At 39.5% G+C, this 25,662-nt stretch overlaps 1 protein-coding gene across 1 annotated transcript in view; it reads left to right on the forward strand.

Moving 5' to 3' along the window:
• The window catches only part of VAV3 (vav guanine nucleotide exchange factor 3), a 350,308-nt gene that overhangs the window by 149,091 nt on the left and 175,555 nt on the right, over positions 1-25,662 (forward strand). The window contains exons 3-11 of the mRNA XM_029947164.1: positions 1,127-1,185; positions 3,365-3,430; positions 9,640-9,748; positions 11,447-11,539; positions 13,249-13,317; positions 15,658-15,761; positions 17,024-17,123; positions 21,093-21,188; positions 24,541-24,609. Of these exons, the coding sequence (XP_029803024.1) occupies positions 1,127-1,185; positions 3,365-3,430; positions 9,640-9,748; positions 11,447-11,539; positions 13,249-13,317; positions 15,658-15,761; positions 17,024-17,123; positions 21,093-21,188; positions 24,541-24,609 (765 nt within the window). The remainder of the gene's footprint in view (positions 1-1,126; positions 1,186-3,364; positions 3,431-9,639; positions 9,749-11,446; positions 11,540-13,248; positions 13,318-15,657; positions 15,762-17,023; positions 17,124-21,092; positions 21,189-24,540; positions 24,610-25,662) is intronic.

The raw sequence follows: 25,662 nt of genomic DNA on the forward strand, positions 1-25,662 counted from the left end.
GCGGGGCTTGAACCCACGGACGTGAGATCTGACCTGAGCTGAAGCCGGAGACTTAACCGACTGAGCCACCCAGGCGCCCCAAGTTGTGTTTAGTTTTGAGAGGACAACTTATATCTGTTATCATAAGGTTTCATGAGAAAAAAGCATTTTCGCTCTTTGGGTTTATCACTAAGTCTTTGAGCGAGATGATCTCAGGTGTAAAAGTGGCAAGGAAGGGTAAGCCGCCAGGTCCTAAGACTCCTGCAGGGCTTACTTCATACGTAAGCATTAAGATACATACGGATAATTAAGGGTTTAGGGAACTCGTTTTTTCTGAAAATACGCAGAATAATGTACTTTTCTTAAAGTTAGCAATTATAAAGAATAGCTATCACTTAAACACTTCTCACGTATTATCTTTTTAGTTCTTATAGTAACCTGATGATTTATTAATAAGCTAACTAAGATTAATGACAGTATCCAGATGAGAAAACTGAAGCCCAGAGTAGTTAGGCAGGTCACTGGAGGTTCGCTGGCTAATGAAATGGAAAGCCAGGATTTGAACTCCTGTGATCTAGTTCAAGAGCCCACACTCTAAACCACCTGGCTATATAGTGTGCTTTCTGGTAGAACTCTCTGTGATGGTGGACATGTTTGACGTCTCTTCGTGCAGTACAGTAGCCACTAACCACATGTGGCTACTGGGCACTCAAAATGTGGCCAGTACAACTAAGAAACTTAATTTTTTGTCTTTTAAATTTTAATGAATATAAATAGCTTGTCCATGTGGCCAGTGGCTACTGTACTTGGACAGTGCAGCTTTACAAAGTCTCTCAGATTCTGTAGAAGTGGGAGATAGAAGACGGTTAGTATTACCTCATCTAACTCCTTGCTTTAATGATAAGGAAACCGTAAACCAGATGCTTAATAATCTGTGTAGAGTTACACAGTTAAAGAAGGGACCAGATCATAACCCAGAAGTTTATAATTCTCAGAACCCGCTCTTCCTGTTCTGCACTTTCATTGGCATCTGCAAATTTACATTTCTGCTGACATTGTTAATACTAGCTTGTAAGGTTTTTGAAAAAAAATTCTTATCTTTCCTGAAACGCATGTCAAGTTAACACTTTCTTTTTTTTCCCCTCAGGTAATAGAAACACTATCACGACTTTCTCGCACACCTATAGCATTGGCCACAGGAATCAGGTAGGTTTGATGCAAGTGTTCGTTTGTTCAGTGTAAGGATTATTTACTGCATGGTTACTGTTTGTAAAGCCCTTTGCATACGGGGTCCGTGTCTCACTCATGCACGCACAGTGCCTGATATCAAGGTGCCTAATATACATTTGAAATGAACTGAACAAGGAAGAACTTATTTATAGAGTTGAATGAGATACGTTGGCTAAACATCACTGTCAATTCATTACTGACTGTTACCGATAGGGTTCTTTGTTTTCTTAATTTCCTCCAACATTTCATTTCATTACATATGATTCATCAAAACAAACACAAATGCTCAAGTAAATAAATACTTTAAAAGATGTTGTACACTTATTTCCTACAGTCCATAATAATAACTTACAATTTTTAGGAGTTCAAAAAGTAAATCAGACAAATATAATGTGTACAAGGATGTGTGTTGAGGATCGGTACTAAGTGAAAAACTTGGAAGTAAATAGGTTGAATTAATTATGCCCTCTCTGTGCCTTGGAGTATTATGCAGTCAGTAAGCATGGAAATAACTGTAGACGTGTATGTCATGTTGGACTTTTTCTGTTTACTACATTCTCAAGTTAGATCAGTTAGAAAATCCTCTTGTTAGTAACATTGGCAATACAGAGGACGTTTCAGAAGCTGCACAGCTAGGTCACATGGAAATAGGACAGATTTCGTTTTTTACCTTGTTTCCTCAGAGGTCCATACCTTAGTCTTCGGCCGCTAAGGGACTCTGATGCTCTCTACCTCCATTGCTTTCATTTTTCTCTGTGTCCAGCTCACATTCAGGTTTTCAGGAAGATAAGCACATCTTAAAGGATTGATCAGCAATAACTAGGCAGCCCGTTCCCTGGATACAAAGCTCAATGACCTCAGGGAGGATACCCCGCAGACCCTTTCTTGGAAATGGGCTGTGACTTTGGCAGCTTCCTAAGAAGTATTTGGATACATGTTCAACACCTTGAAATTTCCTCTACATGATCCATCTTTCCATGTTAATATAGATTTTATGCCATTATGTATATATAAACAGATTTTGAAATAGCCCTGATTCTATTTTGGTGTATTTTATGCACATTTGATTCTGAAAGGATATATATTAGAATGTTTCTCTTTTCTTCTTCATTATTATCTATACTTTCAAAATTTTCTACAGTGATCTTGGAATAAGACCATAATCAAATGTGCCTGAATTTATTTTTAAAAAAGTATTTTGAAACTTTGGCATTTCTCACACATTTTAATTTACTTGAAAAATGTAGTTTTCTTAAATGTCGTAAGTATTCAATTAATTCATAAACCAATGTGAAAATCTGCTCTTCAGTCTTCAATATGGTTCTCACTTAGTCCTCCTTTATTATTTTGATGGGTCCTCTTATTTTTATGAAACATGACAGTGGCTGCATGTACAGAAAGTAAGACTTTAGGCATGGTAGTATAGTTATGCCTGTGGTAGACATGCACCTGGGCATTGTGTGGGTGCTATGAGGAAAGTTCATAGTAAGTAGGCAGAAAGAAGTCAATGGCTAGGAATTAGGGGATAAACGAAGGGCTTTTCTTTTAATAGAGGACAAAGAAAACATCCTACTCTCCCTAAGGTCTGGGTTTGCTCACTTGTCCAATAAATGAAAATAAAATATACAACCAAAATATCTTGTTCCAAGTAGAGAAGTCTGCAAGAATCAATCATATATAAAGGGCACAATATTTTTGTCTTCTAATAATTTTTATCGATATTTGGCGAGCTGAATCACGCAAGGATGATTGTTACCAAGCTATTCGTCAGACCAGATTCTGTAGGTGAAAAGAGAAGGTGCTGCAGGCGAGGTACATGGGCGGCTGCCTGTTCCCTGAACTGGGGAGCCTACTGGTAAGTGGTGTGTGGCACATCAGATGAGCACGTTAGCATGTCCACAGCTGCCCAGGTGACTGTGGTGACCACTGGTAATTGCTCCAGATAATTTGGGGTAGCAGGTGCCCCAGCCTCCCTGGAGGATGCCCTGTGCAGCCACAGGACAGGCACTTTGCCAGATGCCTGGGACATTGTGTTGCACATGGTGATGGACCTGACCACTTTGGTGGCAGCTGAGCTTGTGCATTTAGTGAGAAGTAAATGCCTGGCCTTGTTGTTACTAATTTCACCCTTTTCTCCCCCCTCCCTCTCTCCCAGGCCTTTCCCAACAGAAGAAAGCGTTGATGATGAAGACATCTACAAAGGCCTTCCTGATTTAATAGAGTATGTTGGGTACCTTCAGCAAAATTAGACCACTGCCAATTTTTGCATCCTTTGTGGATTTTAATGATGGATGTTAAAATAGCTTTCTGAAGTGGAAAAATGGCTTAATGATTAAGATGTGTAAGAATTCACCTCAAACTAGTGATGGAAAGCTTCACGAGAGAATGTAATTTGTAGTTCGTACTGTGTGCCTGGCACATTTGCCAGTCCCTATGACGAGTAAAGAAAACAGACTGCAACAAAGTCAAATTTGGACGTTTCTCAAAGGTGTACTAGAGGTGGTGGGTAAAATTGAGGGAGACAATTAGGAACAAGGGGAAAGAGAAATAGATCTACTACTAGAATTGTAGGGCAGATAGTGCGTGCTTTGTCAGTTCAAGGTAGGGCAAGATTAGCGTGGGCTGGAGGTGTTCAGGGAATCTCATTAGACGGTGTTTGTTCTGTACAGAGAATCCTTTCAGGTTTTATTATTTAACAGTCAGGAGAGGCAAAAGGCCTTTGCACCTGATTATCTTCTGCTGATTGAGTGACTTGTGCAGATTACAAATAAATATAAGACACGATCACCACTCCTCAAGGAACTAATGACAAAGATCAGGCTTGTTTGCAAAGAATTACAATAAGAAATAGATTATGCTCCAGGAGGGATTCAGGTTCTGTGGAAATTCATCCATCCTAATCCACCAGCACTCCAAACTTGTTCTTGCTGTAGGACCTTTCCGCTGCTCCTTCTGCCCTTACGACTGACCTGTCCCCTTTCCTGTCTTTGCTCGGACGTCTCTCCACAGAGAGGCCTTCCTGACTACCCCCATCGGAAATTGCTGTCAGCTCCTTACCTAGCTGTGGGGTTTTAAGGCACTCACTACTGCCTGAGACCATCTTTGTTTGGCTTCATATGTTGTCCATGTCCTCATTTGAAGGTCAACTTTGTGAGATCAGTCTAGGCTGTTGTCCTAGAACTTTGCACAGCATTTGGTGAAGAGTAGGTCCTGATAAATATTTCTTTTCTAGATGACTAAGCAGAATTGCCTTAAGCATCTACTGTTTGCCAGCATTATGCTTCAGGCCTAAGCTGTTTAGTTATATAAATACAAGCTTATTGAGAGCCCAGAACCATGTTGCCTGCATTATATTGTGTTGGTTATAACCACCCACGATGAGGTTGTTCCTAGTATCCTAATTATGAAGGGGAAAACTGAGTTGTGAAAAGCTAAGACACTTGCTGAAGGTCACATAGCTAGTAAATTTTAGTCTTTGGATTTGAACCCAAACAGTTCTTACTCCAGAGCTGAGGTTCTCCCTCAGAGCAGTGGCCCCTGGAAGCATCCTGAATTGCCCGTCTGAGAACTTCCCATGGAAGAGCAGAGGAGAGTGCCGGCAGAGATGCTGGGGTGGCTGGCCAGCAGCTATTCCCGGGATAGGTGGCACTTGCATGGTTTCTTACCTCTTCGTAACACCTCCAAGAACTCACTGATCTTGGGCAAGATTGATACGACCATCCCATTGAATTGGCTACAGTCTTAAGTGACTATAAGGTTACCGGTAATATAACCAAATCCTTGAAATGTCAGGAAGGAAGAATGTATTGATTCTAGAGCTATTATGATGTTCTTTTTTGAGCCCCACCAGTTGGCGCTTACACCTACTAATTTCCCAAGCTTTCCCCCGTCTTGCTGTGTGGATGTCAGGAGAGACCCTGGGAGGGCGCATCCCCAGCCAAGTTTGGAAGAACCTGGGCTCCTGAGGTAGCAGCTCATGCTCTGTGAGATGCAGCCTGCTTCATCTTTCCATCTGGTGGGGGAAGGTCTGAAGAGGGCGATTCCTGCAAGTGCTTGCTTTTGAGTTTGCTATGACACCTTGATTTTGAATCTCAGCTTTGTTATCATCTCTCTGGCTCATATCCTTAACTCTGACTTTTGGGGGTGAATCACCCCAAGGGAAGCCCCTGGAACTAACACCAGCCTACTCTCCACTGCAGGGGGAATCATTCTCTTCTCACATGGAGGGAAACAGACACAGGATGGAATGGAGAAGGTGCAAGGTGGCTGGGTGGCACAGTGTCTTAGCTTTTTCGACTTTGATGATCAGGGTGTCACTCACGCCCATGTGTAGATGGCCTGGACACAGGAGAAGTAATGTCGATTATTGTTGATTTGTTGACCACTGGAAGAGTCACAGTTGTCCTTCCTGGCTCCCCCTAGCTTCATTTTATGCAGGTCAGGAATTACTGACCAAACTGTTAGCAGGAAACACTCCCTTGGTGTGGGATTGAGTGTAACAAAACCCAAACCATTCTAGCCCAATCTTGAGAGTGTGTGTGGGTGCACATGCATGTGTGTCACTCCTACAGTTCTTTAAAAAATTTTTTTCCAGTTATCTGAGAAATAGTTGAAATACACCCTTGTGTAAGTTTAAGGAGTACAGTATATGGTTTTATTTACATATATTGTGAAATGATTACCACAGTAGGGTCAGCTAACACCTATCATCTTACATAGACACAATTAAAAGAAAAGAGAGAAGAAAAGGTAAAAAAATAATTCTCCTTGTGATGAGAATTCGTAAGCCGTACATCCTAACAACTTCTTCGTGTACCATGCAGAGTGCTAGCTGCAGTCATCCTGGAACATTCCCTCCCTCGTACTTACTTACCTCATTGCTGGAAGTTTATACCTTTTAATCACCTTCCTCCAATTATCCCCCGCCCCAGTCTTCCACTTCTGATCCCCACCAAGTCTGATCTCTCTTTCTATGAGGTTTTTGTTCGTTTTTGTTTTGGATTCCACATATGAGTGGGATCACACAGTGTTTGGCTTTCTCTGTCTTATTTCATTCAGCATGATGCCCTCATGGTCCATCAATATTATTGCAAATGGTAGAATTTCCCATTCTTTTTATGCTGAATAATATTGCAGTGTGTGTGCGCACACATACATACATATACACACATACCACAACTTCCTTATCCATTCTTCCATCGGTGGACACTTAGGTTGTTTCCATGTCTTTCTTGGTCATTCTAAACAGTGCTGCTATGCACTTAGGGTACAGATATCATTATGAGCTAGTGTTTTTGTTTCCTTTGGATATATTCCCAGAAGTGGAATTGCTGGATCATATGGTATTTCTATTTTTAAATTTTTGAAGAACTTCCACTGTTTTCCACAGTGACTGCACCAATTTGCAATCCCACCAACAGGGCATGAGGGTTCCTTTTCTGCACATCCACGCCAGCCTTTATCTCTTGTCTTCCGATGATGGCCATTCTAACAGGCATGGGGTGGTCTTGCATTGTGGCTTTAAGTTGCATTTTTTTAATGACTAGTGAGGTTGGGCATCTTTCCATGTACCTGTTGTCCCTTCATATATCTTCTTTGGAGAAATGTCTACTCATATCCTTTGCCCATTTTTAATGAGGTTATTTTGTTATTGAGTTACACGACTTGCTTATCGGATAGTTCGTAAATATTTTTTTTTCTATTGCATAATTTCTTTTCACTTAGTTGATGGTTTCTTTTGCTGTGCAGAAACTTGCTAGGTTGATGGAGTCCCACTTATTTATTTTTAAATCTTGTCGCTTGTGCTCTAGGTGCCCTATCTCCTAAATTCTTAAAAAAAAAACACAGCATGTGCCTCTACCCTCACTGGAAATAGTCAAAAGCAACACTTAAGCAAGATGAGGTGTTTTTCATGGGGGGGATGTGGTCAAAGGCAGCAGAGCTGGGATTAGCAGAGAAATGGATTTCACAGCCTCTCTTCTTGTTGAACACGGCCCCCTTTGATGCAGAGATCTCTTCATTCCCTAGCTCCCTAGATTCCCCACACCTTGCTACCCTTTGATTTGTTATAGAATGTGTTCAGACCAGTTGAACTCTCCTCTTTTACCTGCTTGGATTGCCTGCCTCTGCCCCTCAGTATGGAAGTTCTGGTGACTTGCCATCTGCCCAGTTTTACAAAGTAGGAAGCCAAGTGGCACCCTTCCCTCCTATCCCCCTCTTTCCCCAATTTCAGCTGGTCACCAAGGCTGGTTGACAGTGCCTGACACATTTCGGGGCTTACTGTCTTCTTGCTCCCTCCACTCGACTGCTATTGGATGCTTCTTGCATCCCAAATGCCCAGCTGAGGTTGAACTTACAGGCATACAGTCTTTATCAGGCTGGTTTTAGCTTTTCCCTCTGGGGGTCACATTGACTTCACCTGAATGGGATGCCGCTCATGATGTTGCCAGGTTCTTCATAGCTTTTGCCTTTGCACTTGTTGGTGTCCTTTGTCTGGAATATCCTTCTCCTCTTCTCACTGAGTATGTGTCACCTCTGAGGACAGGAACTGTGTCTGCCTAGTGTACAGCCATATCTCCTGGAACATAGTAGTATTTATTTAGCAAATGCCTGTTAAATAAATAAATACATTCAAGATCCAGTCAGATGTAATATCTGTTGTGAAGCCTTCCCAGACTTCTTTAGTCAGAGTTGCTCTTTCCCTTGTACATTCTGCATTAATCTGCTCTGTTGTACTTCTAGAATCATGTGTTCACATGCTGTTACCTACCCCAGAATATGGGAGAGTCCTCAGATCTTGTTGATCTGTGCATTCTTAGCAAAGAGTCTGGACCTCAGTAGGTTCTTAGAAAATCTCTGTGGAGTGAATGGTTGGGTGGACAGCTAAGCCCAGAACAGATTTTTCTGAGAGCAGAGTTCTCTGACACATTTGTTACTGCCAGATAAGTCTCCCTTAAGGCGCCTTTCTTTCTTCTGGGTGTTTGAAACAGTTCATTCCAATTGAATGCTTCCAAATAATCCCTCATGACAACATAGACAACCTTGTGCTTGAACCAATTTTGAAAAATAGTCCAAGTTGTAGAGTGACATTTACACTTACAGGGTTCTTATTTTCATACATATCAATTTCTAATGTTCTATCTGCACAGGCCCAAGATAGGTGCTAAGGGCTGGCAGTATTGAAGGAGTTGAATAATTTTTTCAGAGAAAGGTTAATGCTGCTTTCTAACATGTCTAAATGTATTAATCTCAATTCTTTGGGATTATTAGTGAATAGAAGCTATATATAGAAGTCTTGAACTGAAAGGGAAAACTTAAAGAGTAGTAACAAAACATGCGAGAGGTAGAACCAGCTATTTCTACTTGGAGTGAATGGATTTACAACATATGAAGGATTTAGGAAAGATAAATCAGTTACTTTGTAAGTGCTCATGAAAGCCTTAAAAATTGGGATTGTTTTCGACTGTCATGAGACCAGCTGAAATACCAGTGATATTTAAAAATCCCTTATGGCCTTAGAATCATTTCTTTAAACAGAAAACAGGCAAATAAAACAGATAAAATGGTAGGATCTGGATGACTGAGGGACCTGTGGATACCCTCTGAGTGGACTGGATGGAGTATGGTTGGAAAAGCACTGCATTAGGTACTGGCAATAATAATCCTGCAGAAACTGATGCTTTTATTTATTTTTTAAGTTTATTTAACAAGTGGGGGAGGGGTAGAGAGAGAATACCAAGTGGGCTTTAAACTGACACTGCAGAGGCCAACGCGGGGCTTGATCTCAAGAACCATGAGATCATGACCTGAGCCTCAGTCAAGAGTTAGATGATTAGCTGACTGAGCCACCTAGGCATCCTGAAACTAAAAGACCATTTATAAACTATAGGATTGTCCCCAACACCCCTGTGTTCCCCATGTTGTACCCATTAATGTATATGATCAACCTCAGGCCTTGAAATGGGAAAAACGGAGGCAATATGATAGAGTAATGAAAACAATTAGAATGTAAGACTCGGTTTTAAGTCTGGATCTGCCATGGACCAGCTGTGTTTTCACCAGGAAGTCAAATAAGCTTTTGCTCTCTCAGCTTCCTTATAAGGTATTGAATAGTAATGCCTACCTGATAACACAGGTAGTGAATAATGGGCCTGGGCCGGCTACATGAGGTCGTGTGTGTAGAGTGATCATTTATGTGGTGCTTGTACATAGTAAATACTCAGTGAATGCTAGCTGTCACTGCCATCCTGGGTGGATTCTGTGGTTTGGCATTGTTCTCATTAGGAGGGAAAGAGCTGAAATATAAAGCCTTTTGACTCTTTCCATGAATTACGCTTTTTTTTCCTCACTGGGTTTTCTGCTAGTCTCTATGTAGCTACTGCATTTATGGCATGACAGAAAATGACGTGAGTGTCCTACCCTTTGTTGTAGTGAAACCCGTGTGGAGGATGAAGAAGGTCTCTACGACTGTGTTTATGGGGAAGACGAAGGTGGAGAAGTCTATGAGGACTTAATGAAAGCAGAGGAGGCACATCAAGCCGTAGGATCTCACTTGCCTTATTGTTAAAGTTACTTTGAATATTTTATTAGGAATGTGATTCCTTGCAAGACTAATTAACATAATTATTTATGTGACTTCTGCTGGGATGGGTTTTTGTTTTACTGAATTTGGAAACACATACCCTGGCATTTTACAGTTCAGAACAACCAGAGGGAATCTCTGCTCTAGTCCTTGAATTCCACTTGTAAGCAAGGCAAGTCTCAGAAATGAAATGACATGCCACTGGCTAAATCGTGACTGAGTGGCAATAGAACATAGTTTCAGGGGATCGTGAAATGTTATCATGAAAGGAAATCTTCTCTTACAAAGGGGTTTAATCTTCTTTAAAATTGATGTAGCATAAAATATATTTTAAAGAAAATTTTTCATATTTGTTGGGTTGATAAGAGGTATTTTTTACTTTATTTCATTATAGTTTTCCTAGCATTTTTACTATTTTATAAACTAAGTTTCAGATGTTGTCATAGTCAGTATGCACGCACAAAGGTTAATCTGCCACTAAAATATCTAAAACATTCAGAAAGAATTACTCTGAATTATTTTCTCACCTATAATTTGAAACAAAAAAATGGTCAGTCATGTAGTAAACTTTTATTAATCTTTTTTTTTTTTTTTATACAAAACCCTTTCCTCGTCAGCTGGGTGGTGGCATACGTTTTTTTAGTGCTTTGATGAATTTCCTCAGCTCTCTTTGTAGTCTTGGCTTTGAGAGAAGGCTGGTGAGTTGTCCAGTGCCCCACATAGAGAGCGTGGCTCCTGTGGGCCGGACACAGGTTACCTGGCCTGTGCTGGGTGACAAGTGAGCTGTAACCCACGGTGTGAGCTGACAGGCTGCCTGTGGCAGTGTTTGAGTATTTTTAGGTGCGGAGTGTCCTCTACATCTCCTGTAATTATCATCCGCTTGGGGTCCCAGCAGACTCTTGTGCGTGTCTCCCAAGGACAGTCTTCATTCCGCTGACAGTGCCGGGTTGTTGATACAGGGCAGGGTTAACGGCGACGAGAATTTATGCGTGGGGCCCTTTTTGTGTGCTCCTCAGGGTGCTGGCTGCTCTATCAGGATATCTCATTTACAGTTCCTTGGGGTTAGAACTGTAATTCTCACTGTTGTGGATGAGAAAAGTGAGACATGGAGAAAATAGGTAACTTATTTACAATAGCCAGCTAAGAACAAAAAAAAAAACTAGTACTTGAGCCCAGTTCTGCCTGATCTTCAATCTTCACATTGTGCTCTCCTGCCTCCAGGCTGAACACATAGGGAAGAGCCAAACCCCAAACAGCCAAATTAAGCATGTTAATTCTCAAAATTATTTTAAGATTTTTATTTATCAAATGCCCTTTTATTATTTTGTAAGTATTTCTATAGCACCTGTAAAGTATGCTGTACATTAAGAAAACTATATTACACCATGTGGGATGTTTTCAGAATGAATAGTATTTATAATGTAAGATTTTTCAGTATAAACAGGGTCTGTTATTTTTAATTATTTAAAACTTTTCCATTTACATTGTTCGAAATTTTAAGAACAGGTACTTCTTAAATGTAATAAGTAGATCTTTCAGTTGTGTTTTATTAAAATGGAAAGCTTAAAATCAGCAGTTTTGAATTCTTTCTATGTACTACCAAAGAGATTAATGCATGTGTTTGACTAAATAATTTTTTGATAACTCTAATTGCAGAAATGTCCAGAAAATGACATACGAAGTTGCTGCCTAGCAGAAATTAAGCAGACAGAAGAAAAATACACAGAAACGTTGGAGTCAATAGAAAAAGTAAGTTATCAGATAGGTATTATTTTTGATGCCCAAATAGTGCATTTTATAGTTCACATATGAGATTCATTGTATCTACTGTGTGCTTTCTAATTTTCAGTAGAACAAGCAGATTTATTCATTCCACAACTAGTTATTGATTTCTTAGTATCCAAAGGGCGCTGTGCTAGGCACTGAGCATATAGCAATATACAACGAAACTCTGGTTCTCATGACATTTTCTCTCCCATGGGAGGGTTTATAATTTAAGCAAGTAAGTGTGTCAGGCAGTGATAAATTCACTGAAGAAAAACCAGTCAGAGAAAGAGGACAGAGTGTGATGTGGGTGGGCTGGTATTACATTCTGGAAAGCGGTCATGGACGTTCTCTTTGGTAAGATCACATTTTGGCAGACAGCTGGGGGGAGAGAGGGAGTGAGCCACGCCGACCTCCCAGAGATGGCAGTTCCTGGGAGAGAGGCCCTCAGATGAGACCACGTTCAGCGGGTGTCAAGGAGTAGGAGGAGCCCACGTGGCTGAAGCAGCGTGAGGCGAGAGAAGCAGGGAGAGCAAATGGCTGGTGCGCCACCGCATCGTGTGGGGGCTTAGAGGACACCTCGCTCAATGCCGGAGGGTGTGAGCAGAAGTGACGTTACCTAATGTATGTTTTCTCACAGTGTACTCTGACTTTTTGGGAGAAAAGTTAGAAAGATACTGCAATAATCACATTCACAGAACATGGCGGTATTTGTAGAGCTGGTGAGGAATGGTCAGATTGTAGATCAGTTTTGAAAGTAGAGCTGAGTGGGTTAGATGATGAATTAAGTAAAGGATATATGGGAAAGGGAGCCATCGAGAATGCTAGGTTTATAGCATAAATAGTTGCGTGAGTGGTGAAGATGGTTACTCAGATAAGGAGGACAGGTTTGGGAATCCTGAATCTGCTGGGACATTCTGTGTTTGCAGTACCTGTTAGCCTCCAGGGGGCTGTGCTGAGGAGGGAGTTAGGTGTATGAGGTGGGCCTTAAGGGGAGAGGTTGACAAATAGGTGGAGCCATGTCATTCCACAGTGGCTTATAAGGTCAGTGGTACTGGATGAGCTGTAAAGGTGGGAGGTAGTAATCAATGAGTTGATTGCTTGAATTTAATGCTGTCGAGCCTGTGCAGTTGTTGACCATGAGAAGGTCTTGGGATACGGCCTCCAGAGTAGAGAGCTGAGCTGGATGGAGCACGAGATTACTGGCAGTTAAGGATCCAAAAGGCCAGGCTATTGGAAGGATCATCTGCACACACACTGAGGTTGCTAAGAACAGACATAGGAGTTGTGATGGAAGGAGATACGGCAGGCCGGGAACTACCGTTCTCGAGGAATGAAGGGGGTAATCGAGGTCTTTGAGAGTATTTTGTGTCAGTCCTGTATCTCCAAAATGTTGCCCCCGCTTTTTTTTTTTTTTTTTTGCCAATTCAGCCAACTGAACACTATTGTGTTCTTTTTTAAAAATAACTTTCAGAAGTATTTATTGCCTAAACCTTTTATTTTATACTTAAAATGCATTAACTTGTGTCTATGTAGTTATATGTCTAAGTATAAAAAATCTTCTGTTTTTTGGTATTCATTATATGGATAAATAATGGACTTTCAATAAATATTGATCATTTGTTGATAAAAACCTATTATGTATATTAGGATAAGTGGTGCTTAATTGCTATTTCTCTGTTCTATTCTTGTAGTATTTCATGGCACCACTAAAAAGATTTCTGACAGCAGCGGAATTTGATTCAGTATTCATCAACATTCCTGTAAGTAAAAACATACTAGCTAAAATTGTGGTGTATTTCTATAAAATCTCAAACTTACTTGGTTCCAGATTCCTATTTTAATCTCCTGTATTCTTTGAGAATTTTAATTATGTTGGGGTGCCTGGCTGGCTCAGTTGATTGAGTGTCCAACTCTGGATTCGGCTCAGGTCATGATGTCATGGCTTGTGGGTTTGAGCCGCATGTCAGGTTCCACGCTGGCAGTGTGAAGCCTGCTTGGGATCTTCCCTCTCCCTCTCTCTGCCCCTCCCCAGCTTGCTCGCTCTTTCCCAAAGTAAGTAAATAAACTTTAAAAAATAAATTAAATAAAATTTTTAAATAAAAGAATTTGAACTCTCTTTTTTGCGTCTTGAGTTCTTATATCCTTATTTTTCTAGAATAGGGGATATGTCATGTCTGCAACCAAAGTCAGTCAGAATGCAAGCTGAAAGCAGATGGATAAGATTCCTGAATTATCCTTAACTGTCAAGAAGAGGTAGTCTTAGTTAAATAACCCCTGGTGCCACTGTCTCTTCGTCTTGTGGGACCTCCCTTCTGCCCTGCTCCCTGCGCCATTGCTGTGCAGCCCCTCAGCCCATCCTGTAGACACAGTCCTGAGGGCGTCCATTTCCTCCACTTTCTTGGCCTCTACTCTGTGGTGCTTTCTGCTTCTACTTTCAGTTGTACTAACCTTTTTTTTTTTTAATGTTTTATTTATTTTTGAGAGAGAGAGAGAGCGCGAGAGCACGAGCACGCGAGCGTGAGCAGGGGAGGGTCAGAGAGAGAGGGAGACACAGAATGTGAAGCAGGCTCCAGGCTCTGAGTTGTCAGCACAGAGCCTGATGCAGGGCTCGAACCCACGAACCGTGAGATTATGACCTGAGCTGAAGCCAGATGCTCAACCGACTGAGCCACCCAAGGACCCCTCAGTTGTATTAATCTTAATTCCCGTTTCTGAAAGACACTACTTTCTTATCATTTAAAAATCCATCTTAGTGGTTGTTTGTCAGTGGTTTTTCCCCTCACATTTATGTAAGCATTTTGGGTTTCAGCGTACCTTACAATGATCTTAAAATCCTTAAAGGATAGTTACACAGAAGCATTGAAACAAATCAAATGCTGTGCCAAGTGAGGTCATACTAGGCAACATTCAAGTTCTTAGACCTCTGACACTGGCTTGGATTTTAATGTACAGCTAAATGTATACAGAATGTGAGCTTTTATGCAGCAGCTTGCTTGTCTTACCTGCAAGTTCCCTGCTATTTTGGGTCTGTTGTGTTCAGTGTTGATGTATATCAGCGAATTAACTGGTTGTTGTCCTTGTCCCCGATTTTGGCCAGATGAAGACATTCTCATTGATTTGTAGCCTCGCAGGAAGAAAAAGGCCACAATATCAGATAAATATTTAGCGTAAAACAAACCGCACATCCTAGGAAGATGAGGGTCCTGAGCCACCTTAATGCGGTCACTGTAACTTAGGGGTGCTTTGACAGTCCTTAATCTTACGGCTTTTCCCTGCCCTTCAACAAAATGACAGGGCCAGCAGACTCCTGTTTTCTTTCCACCCCACTGAGGCAAGGGCATGCTGTGAAGTCAGTGTGTCACCCAGATACAGGGAGGAGATAATGGGAGAACTGGCACCTTGATTAGAATTTGCTCATTTTCTGGCTGTGACGTGTATTTACTGCCTGACTGAAAATTACTTGCTTATCAGGAAAAGGTGAAATTCTGACTTCTGAGTTGCTCTAGTAAACTGTCTAGTACAATTTATCTGCTCTTTATTTATGCCATTAGTAGTCTAGTTTCAAGTAATTTAGTGTGATTATTGTTAGCTTAGCACCAGGACACCACTAATTGACCAAAGTACAAATCTACATTTTTATGTCCCAAGGACATGAATCATTACTTTATCCCGTCAATAAAACATTAAGCACTTGGATAGTTTTATTTAAAAAATTAAAGTGATTATAATGAAAATGAGCTGTACATATTTTTATACAAGGAATAAATTACCCTTTAATAAGTAGTGAGATAATTTTTTCTTTCCAACAGGACACTGACAGTTCAAGTCAGATCTGAAATAGCTGTTTCCCATGCACACGGCTTGTCCGTCTCTCCCTCCTCTTCCCTCCCCTCCTCTCTCTCTTCCCTTTCTTTCCCCTGCTTTTGCCTCTCTTCCTCCCCTCCACTTCCTTTTCTCTTTATCCCTAGTAGCAGGTTTATGGGTTGAAGGCATTAGTATTTCCTTGAATGACAAGTCTAGCAACAGTAGGGATTTTACGTTTGGGGTGAATTTGGGGGGGGTCCTGATTTCTAATTTCCTTTGACATTTTTTTCCTTAAGGAACTTGTAAAAGTTCATCGGAACCTAATGCAAGAGATTCATGATTCCATTGTAAATAAAAATGACCAGAACTTGTATCAAGTTTTCATTAACTACAAAGAAAGGTAACTTTTAAATTTAAAATTTTGTGGCTATCAGTTTGTGATTATAATGAGGGTTAGTATTAAAATTCTTCTGGTAAGAACCTGGTTGGCTCAAGTGTCAGTTACATGTCAGACTCTCGATCTAAGCTCAGGTCTTGATCTCAGGGTCATGAGTTCAACACACTGGGCATGAAGGTATGTGTATCAGGAAAAAGGAGGAGAAAAAAAGATCCAGATATTTGTTTTGAAAGTCAGAAGGTTCAGGTTATCGACCTTTTACCTCTGAGTTCTGTAGTTTTCAGGAAGTCATTTTAATTCTCTAAGACTCCTTTTCTCCATCAGTAAATGTCAGGTTAGGGGTAGATTAGCAGATGCCTAGTACTTTTTCCAACTCTAATATTTTATAATTCTCTATTTGGGATTATCAGATTCACAGCTGAAGGCAGTTTTCCTTTCTAAAAACTCCCCGGAACAACTCACATGAATGAAAGTACCAAGGAATTTCACTTAAAATATCATTCTCTTTCTTAAAATCAAGCATCATAGTTCCTACTACTGACTAAGAAGTGGCTAATGAATTGCTTTGCATCAACAACAGTTAGAGAAATATGAACTCATCTGTGGGGTTTTTTCTTAATAGAGAGTTAAAAGAAACAATTATCCAGCCTCTTTGCCAAGTATCTGCTAGTCCAGAGCTGCCCTTCCTGAAGCAGGTGGACCCCGGGCAGTGCAAGGGGTCTTCTGCCCAGCACACTTCCGGTCCCTCCTTCAGTCCCAGTTTTCAGATCATATGTTTTCCTTAATTAGAAAGTAGGAAAGACTTGGAGGTTTATTAATGAGTGGAGTCATGACTAGTGGTGACAGTAAAATTGTAGTAGAAGGCAAAGCTGTTTTTGAGTATGCATAAACAGTAAAACATTGATCCTTTTCAGGAACATAAACAGAAATTTTTAATTTTGTTCTTGTGCTATTCATGTGTATTCAGTATAAACCATCAGTAAGTTGGTTTGTAAAGTCTCCCTGCTGAAAAATGTACAGTATTTACAAAAAAAATTAGTCCCTCATTCTGTGTCGGTACATATGATTTGTGTTAAACGGGAACAAGAAAGCAGAGGCTTGGAGAGATGATGAGTAGTTTGCCCAGGGTCACCTAGGTATTTAGACATAAGATTTGCTTTGGTTCTCCCTAACTGTGGCTTTAAATAGATGGTAGTTCTGCCTCTTCGCTTTCACTTTATTTGTGCTGTTTTGTCCTACAAATTTCTCCTCCTCTTCCCTTTCAGGTTGGTTATTTATGGGCAGTACTGTAGTGCAGTGGAGTCGGCCATCTCTAGTTTAGACAACATTTCTAAGACAAAAGAAGATGTAAAGCTGAAATTAGAGGTACTGTTTATTTTTTGTTTGCTTATGAAATAAAGTAAGATAAACGGAAAAGCAAGGGGAGGGAAGTGGGGAATGGGCAAAATGGGTGAAGGGGAGAAGTATTTATAGGTTTTTAATTAGGGGAAAAAATAATTCATGGAAATAAAAGGCAGAGCATCATGTATATAGTGAGTGACATTGTAACAGTGATGTAATGAGACAGAGGGTCAGTGCACATTTTAATAGCTAGCTCTATAAGATAATATGGTAATAATATAATAGTAAAATTCGAGACTTCTGACATTGTGTTTTACATGCATTATGTCATTAGGTCCTCATGACTCAATGAGGTATATACAATTAATTTTCTTCTCTTCTGGATGAGAAACCTGAGGTTCAGAGAGAGATTATGAGTAATTTGCTCAGGGTCACCTAGATGGAAAGAGATACAGGATAAATCTGATATATGTGAGATAATGTACATGCAGATCAAAAATGTTTATGAAAAATGTAAGGCATTCAGGACCAGGTGTTATAAGAAGGGCCTGGATATCACTCAGAAGAAGGAAGACAGGACAGATGCTAATAAGATTAAGTTGTATGTGACAAGCAGTGATCGATAGCGCTCCGTGAGTGAGATTGAGTGGTCCATGCAGTATAGGTAGAGTGTGGGAGATTTCTTGGAAGGGGTGGTATTTGATTTAGGTCCCCAAGGGAATGGGGTGAGTCTTGACAGGTGAGATTCCCTGGAGATATTCTGACCAGAGAAGCATGACTGAGCAGATGAATCTGGAAAAGTCTGAGAAATGGAGAGTAGGCCAGAATAAACAGAGCACATGGTAATAGGGAAAATAAATCTGGAAATTGTGGTCAGTCATTTTCTTTTTCATAAGAGTTTGCAATTTTAGAGAACTTTTGAAAAAGATTATACATTAAGTGAATTATCTTCTCAAATAGGTTATCCACATATTGGAATTTTCTTAAATGTTGGGTACACATGTACTCTTAAATGGCTGTTTGTCTTACTTGACTCTCTAGTGTCCCTTTTGCTGTCTTTGTTCAATTTAGCAGTGAGGTCAGGTAATGAAAGGGGAAAAAAAATGAGGCAGTTGATTTTCATTAGAACTCCTTCATTGTTTTAGCATATTTGGTATGATTTTATAACTTCCACAAAGGGGAACTATTGGTTAGAAAGTTTACACATCAGTAGGCCACCAAGAAACTGTCCTGTCCGCTATCAATCTTTTTTCTTTAGCTCTTATAGTCCTTTGATGATGTGGGCCTTGTTTGCTGGTACCTTGAATCACCACTAAATAACATCCTGAGACCTCTGTTAGTGTAAAAGGTTCCTGTTCCTGTTGGGAGAATAGACCCTCAGAGGCATAGAGCTATAAACTACCTTGACTCCAGTTAAATTATGATGGTAACATAAAACTTGACAACTTACACAACTAGTTCCTAACAGAGCTACCATTAGAACAGTTGCCTTTTTTATTTAAATAAAGATGTAAAATTCTGGCTCAAGATAGAGTGTACACGTTGTTCGTCAAACCTCCATTACATCTCGGTATTGTTTGGATATTCTTCTTCAGAGTCACTGTCACAGCCCTGCCCTGTGACACATGACACACTCTGGGCCTTTAGGAACATATTTTCTATGGTCACTGTCTATCTGAGGGAAAGAGAGAACCTCAGGCTGAGTTTGAAAAGCTAAGGGCAAGGGGCTACTGGCTGCCCTTCTGTGCCTGGACAGCTACTACTTGTGACTTGTGGCCTGATTTGCAAGCATATAATCGGTCACTTACTGTGACACCTCACCAGATACTCTTCGCTGGGACTGTCCTCCGCAGCTCCGGCTATGATAAAGGGAAAGCTGCCTGATTCTTGCTGTCTGCTTCCTTCAGGTCTTCAGTTTTGTGGTTACTTTTGCTCTTAATGATTTTTGTCTTTTTCTTCTCTGCTTTGGAACCAAGATAACATAGGGTGAAGGGTAACAGAATCTATCTTGTCCTGTAAGCTGGCTCATCCTGATTCCATTTATTTTCTTCTCAATTAGAATTGGAATTTGGCTAAGCATGTCACTGAATGTTTTGGAAGCCTCCATTCTACCTTTTATTTACTTTTAATTCTGATAAGCATTTTATACCTCAAAATTAGACCCCTAGTTGTAGGAAATTCCAGCAATGTTAGTTTGTTGACTTCCTGAGCTTATAACTTATAACTTCAAGAAGCTAATGATTTCCCCAACAGTTTTAAAACTGACTTCCAGGGGACCTGGGTGGCTCAGTCGGTTAAGCGTCCGGCTTTAGCTCAGGTCATCATCTCACCGTTCGTGGGTTGGAGCCTTGCATCGGGCTCTGTGCTGACAGCTCAGAGCCTGGGGCCTGCTTCAGATTCTGTGCCTCCCTCTCTCTCTGACCCTCCCCTGCTCACGCTATCCCTCTCTGTCTCTCAAAAATAAATAAAAAACATTAAAAAATTTTAAAACTGACTTCCATTACATAACAAGGTAAAATTTAAGAATGTAGTATATCTGTTCCTAGACTGTGTTAAGAGGGCATATATCTGCATGAAGTGTAAGATACAACCTCATTTCTAAGGAGCTTAAAATGCATCTGGGGATATGAGATTCATTCGTTACAATAATCTTAACATTACAATAATCTCTTTGAGACCCATGATCCAGAACTCTCTACAATCTGTGGAAGCAAGAAATCAGTTGAAATAGTTATTCTTCCAGTGAACTGCAGCACTTGACAAGACATGAGCTAACATGTCCAGATGTGTCCTCAGTTGTTGCTGAAGACCTGTGGTCAAATACTCATTAAGTCGCTATGGTCATTAGAGCTAGTGGTGTTTACTTTGTAGCTCCTGATAAGAAATCCTTCCATGTGCCAGAGAAGTTAAGTGTGGGCAAAGGGGAAGCAAACTCATGAGCAAAGCAGTGTTTTCTTGAATGCAACTCTTTCTATGAACTGGAAACCTCTTGGTCTGGGATGTGCAATTATCTGAGGAGTTTGGATTTAGTATCTCACTAATAATAATAATTTTATGGAACTTGGTTGTTTTAAGGCTAAAAATATGTGAGAAACAGCAAAATCAAAAAAGCGACTTGTTCAAGGTCACACAGCTAAGAGTTGCCAAACTTTATTTGAATTCAGGCTTCAATACTTAAAATTCAAAGTATTTTCCTTAAAGTCATAGGTAATGTCAAAATAGTGAACACAAGTCAATACTATTTTTAGATAAACTTTTAAGAAGGAAGAGTGTGAGATAAAAAAAAATTTGAGGCTTTTGAAACTTTGAATTCAAGAATAGGTTTATACTTTCGCAAATTTTTAGACTCAATCATTCCATTTCATTCAGTGTAACAATATTTATTAAGTGAGCATTAGATTTTTAAAGCTATAAAAGACAGAATATATTGGGGAAGATAGTATGTACAACATTCATTAAAATGTCCTCAAGGTACAGGGAGCACAGTTTTGATTGGGATCATTACAAAAGGCTTAGATGTATAGTACTTGAAGAGGATGATGAATTTTGTTGGAAACTAGACAAAACACATGGCAGATGGAGAGAAGAGAATGAACAAAGGCGTGGCCACGGGGAAGGCGCATGGCTAGTGTGATGAGCAGGGACTTGTTCTTGATGCCAGGCCCACAGCCTCGCTGGGCTGGGTGGTAGGAGGTAGAACTATGAGGGTAAGTAGAGGGAGACTTTTGAGGGCCACTGAGAAGGTAATGTTCATGAATAAAATAGTTCTGCTTAATGAATCATTTTAGAGTTGAAATGCTACAAGGATTATTTGTTTTTTGGTTCTTAATTAGTTACTTTCTATTTTTTAGTAAGGATTATTAAGAAAAGCAACAAGATATTTATTACATAGTAACAGTTTTGTCTATGGCCTCTGTATCCTTTAATGTTGGCTTTATGACTCCCTTTGATTAACAAATTTTTTAAAAGAAGTTCTTAAAAACATTTCATTAGGAATGTTCCAAAAGAGCAAATAATGGAAAATTCACTCTTCGAGATTTGCTCGTGGTTCCTATGCAGCGGGTTTTAAAGTATCACCTTCTTCTCCAGGTATGTAACTTAAAACTGTATGTCTGTTTATTCATCTAGCCAAGAATTCCTGAAACACCAGCTAGCTCCAGGTACTCCATGTTTGGGGCCATATCCCCTTATGATCTTCAATGATTAGTCTAGCTAAGTGGGAAATAACAGAACAGCTGGAAACTTTTTCTTCCTTTTAGCAAAGATTCATTCTTTATCTTTTCAAAGTCACATTTTGTGTCCTTCAGGCAGAACTGGCCCCCAAAGAATTAAAAGAATAAAAAGGCAAAATGGAAAGATCCCTTTAACCAAGTCTTCTTTGGTTAGCAATAATCATTTATTAGAATCTCAGTGTTGCAATACGCTTGAATGTTGGCAGGTTAAGTGTTTTGGACTTTTACCTTATAACCATAAACTAAAGAGAATTGTGTCACATTCTTTGTTGCTTTCTGCTAGGATAAATTATAATAAGACTACATTTATTTTGAAGTGATTCTTGTTATAACCACGAAGCTTACGGTTTCCACTGTTAGTCCTCTAATGAGGGTGGAGAGTCTTATAAATTTAATTTGATAGCTGTACCAGGAGGCTCATTAGTTCTGCTCCAAGGAAATGTCTCACAGTATTAGTCTGTCATCTCTGCTGATGCTTGCGAAATGTCATTTTAAAAAGATCTACTACCTGTATGTGAAATATAATTTTGAGTCTGCTGTGCTTTATACATCTCGTATATTAAGTTTCTTGATCTGTAGTTGCAAAATTATTAGTCATCTCTATTTTTGTTCTACTGAGAAATCAGAAAAATTCAAGCCCTGATTATTTCTCTAAAATGCAATAAAACATTTATGAGACCTAACTCAAAGCAACTTAATCAAATTGGATTTTATGAAAAAATAATAAGGAAGACTTAAGCAGTAAGTTTCTGAGACATCATGGAGCTAAAAATATGTCCAAAATAAGATAATAGTTTATTTTGTAACTTTGGAAGGGTCAAATATCAAATGAAGAATTTAAAAGGTGCCATTTTCAAGAAACATCTATTTTGGTCATTTATAAAGGTTTAGAGTTATAAAAGTATAAAGTATGGTATAATTCAGCACAGAGATGGATGCAGGGCTCAAACTCACAAACTTTGAGATCATGACCTGAACCTTCTTGAAATTCAGACTTTTGTCTTAATTTCTCTTGGATTGTTTTCTATTTTAAATTTCAAAAGAATGTTTAGTTCTATGGTGGATTTTTTGAAATAGGAAAATTTTTATTTGGGGCACCAGATACAGATAAAAATTTAGCAATGTTTTTTCCATTTTGATAGAGTACAACGGATGTATCTAATGTTTGGAAATTTATTGAATAAATGTGATATGAATTTGCGCATTTCCTACTTACTGCTATACTTTAGTGGGGAAGTAATTTTTGAAATGCTTTATGATTTGAAATCACAGATCTTTAAAAAAAATTTTTTAAATGTTTATTTTTGAGAGAGAGAGACAATGCAAGCAGGGGAGGAACAGAAAAGGAGGGAGACACAGAACCTGAAGCAGGCTCCAGGCTCTGAGCTGTTAGCACAGAGCTGGATGCAGGGCTCAAACTCACGAACTGTGAGATCATGACCTTAGCTGAAGTCAGACGTTTAACCAACTGAGCCCTTCAGGTGCCCTTGAAATCACAGATTTATAAAATCAGAATATTTGAAAGTAGGGGATTTGAAACTTTGAGAATAATTTACACTCATTACTTGATAAAGAAAAAGCAAAAATAGAAGTAAAAGAATATTACTTGGACAACCTTATTATACGTAACAGATCTGATGCCTATAGGTCCTCTTTATAGCTAGAAACACTATTGGTATTGAACTCAGCAAAAGTTTTTGAGTGGCTCCCCTGTTTGACACAGTATTAATACATTCATGATATTAAACAGTGCCCTCCCCCTTCCCCGAACTGGTAAAATCAAGTGTTAAGCTGCCAGATACCGTACAAGGTGATAGGTATGTAGAACGTATGGAGGCAGGACAAGTAAAGGTCTGGTTACTTATGCCTGGGGAGGCTGGGGACTTTGTAGAGACCTCTGTCTTAGAAAGCTTCGCTGTAGTGTGATTCTTGAACTGGCTGTGAAGGGAACAGGTTAATAGATGCATCAGAGATGAACAGCCTTCTAGGAGAGCAAACTACATGCTTAATGGGATCAGACATTAGAGAGTATTTTGAGAATTGCAGTTAATTTAGTATGGATAGAATATAGGTGGTTTGGGTGGAGTTGTTTGGGTGGGAAAGAGAAGTTGGGAGAGGTTTGCAGAATTCAGACCATCAAGGGTCTAGGTGGTACGGTTAACAACCTGAAGCTTTTGTGGGCATTACAGACGTCTAAATAGGGTAGAGACCAGATTGCTATATTAGAAACCCAGCTTTGATATCAATAGAGTGAATAGATTGTAGTCCAGAAAGGCTACAAGTCAGAGGATTAATCAGAAGCTGATTTATAAAGACCCATGTGAAAAAGAGTAAGGACTTGAACCAATGTAGTGGCAGTGAGGATGGTTTCCAGGCAAAAGATCAAAGTCTGTATCACCAGAACATAGTATGAGAGAGGGATTCCTGGGACACTTTTTAGGTTTTGGCTTAAGTGAGTCTACTGATGAAGGTGCCATTATTCAGTAGAACGTAAACAGGAACCAGAATAGAGTTGTGGGTGAAGGTACCCTAAGTTTGGAGTTGGTGAGTTAGATGGGTTTGTGAGATACTCAGGTAGAACTATGTAGGTGGAGAAAGAGTCTGGAACTCAGGTGTGAGTTCTGGGTTGAGCACATTCATTTGAGAGCGATTGTCTTATTAGATGAACGTTGACATTATGGCAATGATTATGATACAATTTGTAATATGTGTAAAGTAAGAATAACGGAAGACTAAGGTGAAAATCTAGGAAATAGTAACTTTCCAAGGTACAGATAAAGAAAGAATAAAGTACGAAAGACTGGTGAATAGGCAGAAATTTAAGAAGGACTAAGAAACAATAATAGCAACAAACAGAAGATCCTAATATCCTTGAAGCCAAGGGAGAAGACTAGACATCAGAATCAATTGGCAACGAAGGAATCTTTCATGACATTTGGGAAGGATGTCGCTGTTACGGTGCGGGAGAGAATTCAGGTTCATCTTTGAAAGGAAAGTGTTTTCAACCATTGTCTCATGTTCTTTTGGTGTCTAGTTGGTCTTCTTACAGATAGAGATTTTTTTATGAAAATAGAACTTAGTTAAGTTACAACACATTTATTACATTATGGTGCAAATAGTGTTAAAAATGGTGTAGTTTTTGGATGTTTTCTTTCTTATATTTTGGTTTTAATTGAAGAAAGTAGCACTAAACTGTATCTTCCAAATAGGAACTGGTCAAGCATACCACTGACCCTATGGAGAAGGCAAATCTGAAACTGGCTCTTGATGCAATGAAGGTAAGGCACATGTACCATGAACCTCTTTGTATTTCTTATTCCTGCCTAAAAAAAAGAATACAAACTACTAATACATGTGTAATATGTATTTGTATTGTTTTGTATTAGGTGGGGAGAGCTAAATATGTTTAACTGAAATAGAGCCCCTTGTATGGATTTAATTGTTAGACAAAGACATGTAAAATCAAGAGGTGTATTAAAATAACTTGTTATTAATGAAACTATAACAACTTTTATAACCACTGGGAATGATTTAATATAATGGTTTTATTTTGCATTTTTTTTTGTGGTTAATGATAGAAATCTGTCGGCTTGTGTAAGCAGCAGGTCAGCTGGTGACTTCAGAACACTGGTGTGACTTACTTTCCTTGAGTGTGAGGATGTCTGCCAAGTTTACCCTTGTGGATGCTGTGCACCAGGGCAAGTGGGTTTCTGTTGGAGTTCCTATTTTTAAGTAAATCTGAAAATCAAGAACTACAAGTGGACAAAGGCAGACTTTTAAATGTCTTGGGGAATCCGTAAAGCCCCCATTTCTATGTTGTGCTGGACTTTTGACTTTGGAAGAAATATTTGTCCCTCACTTCAAACATAAACAAATATTTGTTCTTAAAACAAAATGCCAATGTGACTCTTCCCAGAGCAATGCTAATTACTGTACTTGATCTTAGCCAGAATGAATAGAGCAATGCTAATTACTTCTCCCTCCATGCCCTGGTGCCAGGTTCAGTGTTAGCTCCACTGTGGAGCCGATTTTAACACTCTGTTAGGAGACCTTGCACAATTATTTATTATTTTAGGAAGTCATACCAAATTTCCACTTTTTAAAGATACCATTTATAGATAACATCCTATGGAAAGTCAGACTTTGATTTAGAACAAAGTTAGGAACTGCTTTTTGTCAGAGTTCTGTTCCTACTGTTGCAGATGCATTTAAGAGGGTAGAGAAAAAAGAAAACCCAGAAAACAGGGAAAACGAGAGCACATGTAATAAAAATAGCTCCTTACAGTATGGAAAGATTAGCTAATGTTTCCTCAAATATGACAAAAGACACT

This window comes from Suricata suricatta, chromosome 8 (genome assembly GCF_006229205.1).
Source record: "Suricata suricatta isolate VVHF042 chromosome 8, meerkat_22Aug2017_6uvM2_HiC, whole genome shotgun sequence".
Classification (NCBI taxonomy): domain Eukaryota; kingdom Metazoa; phylum Chordata; class Mammalia; order Carnivora; family Herpestidae; genus Suricata; species Suricata suricatta.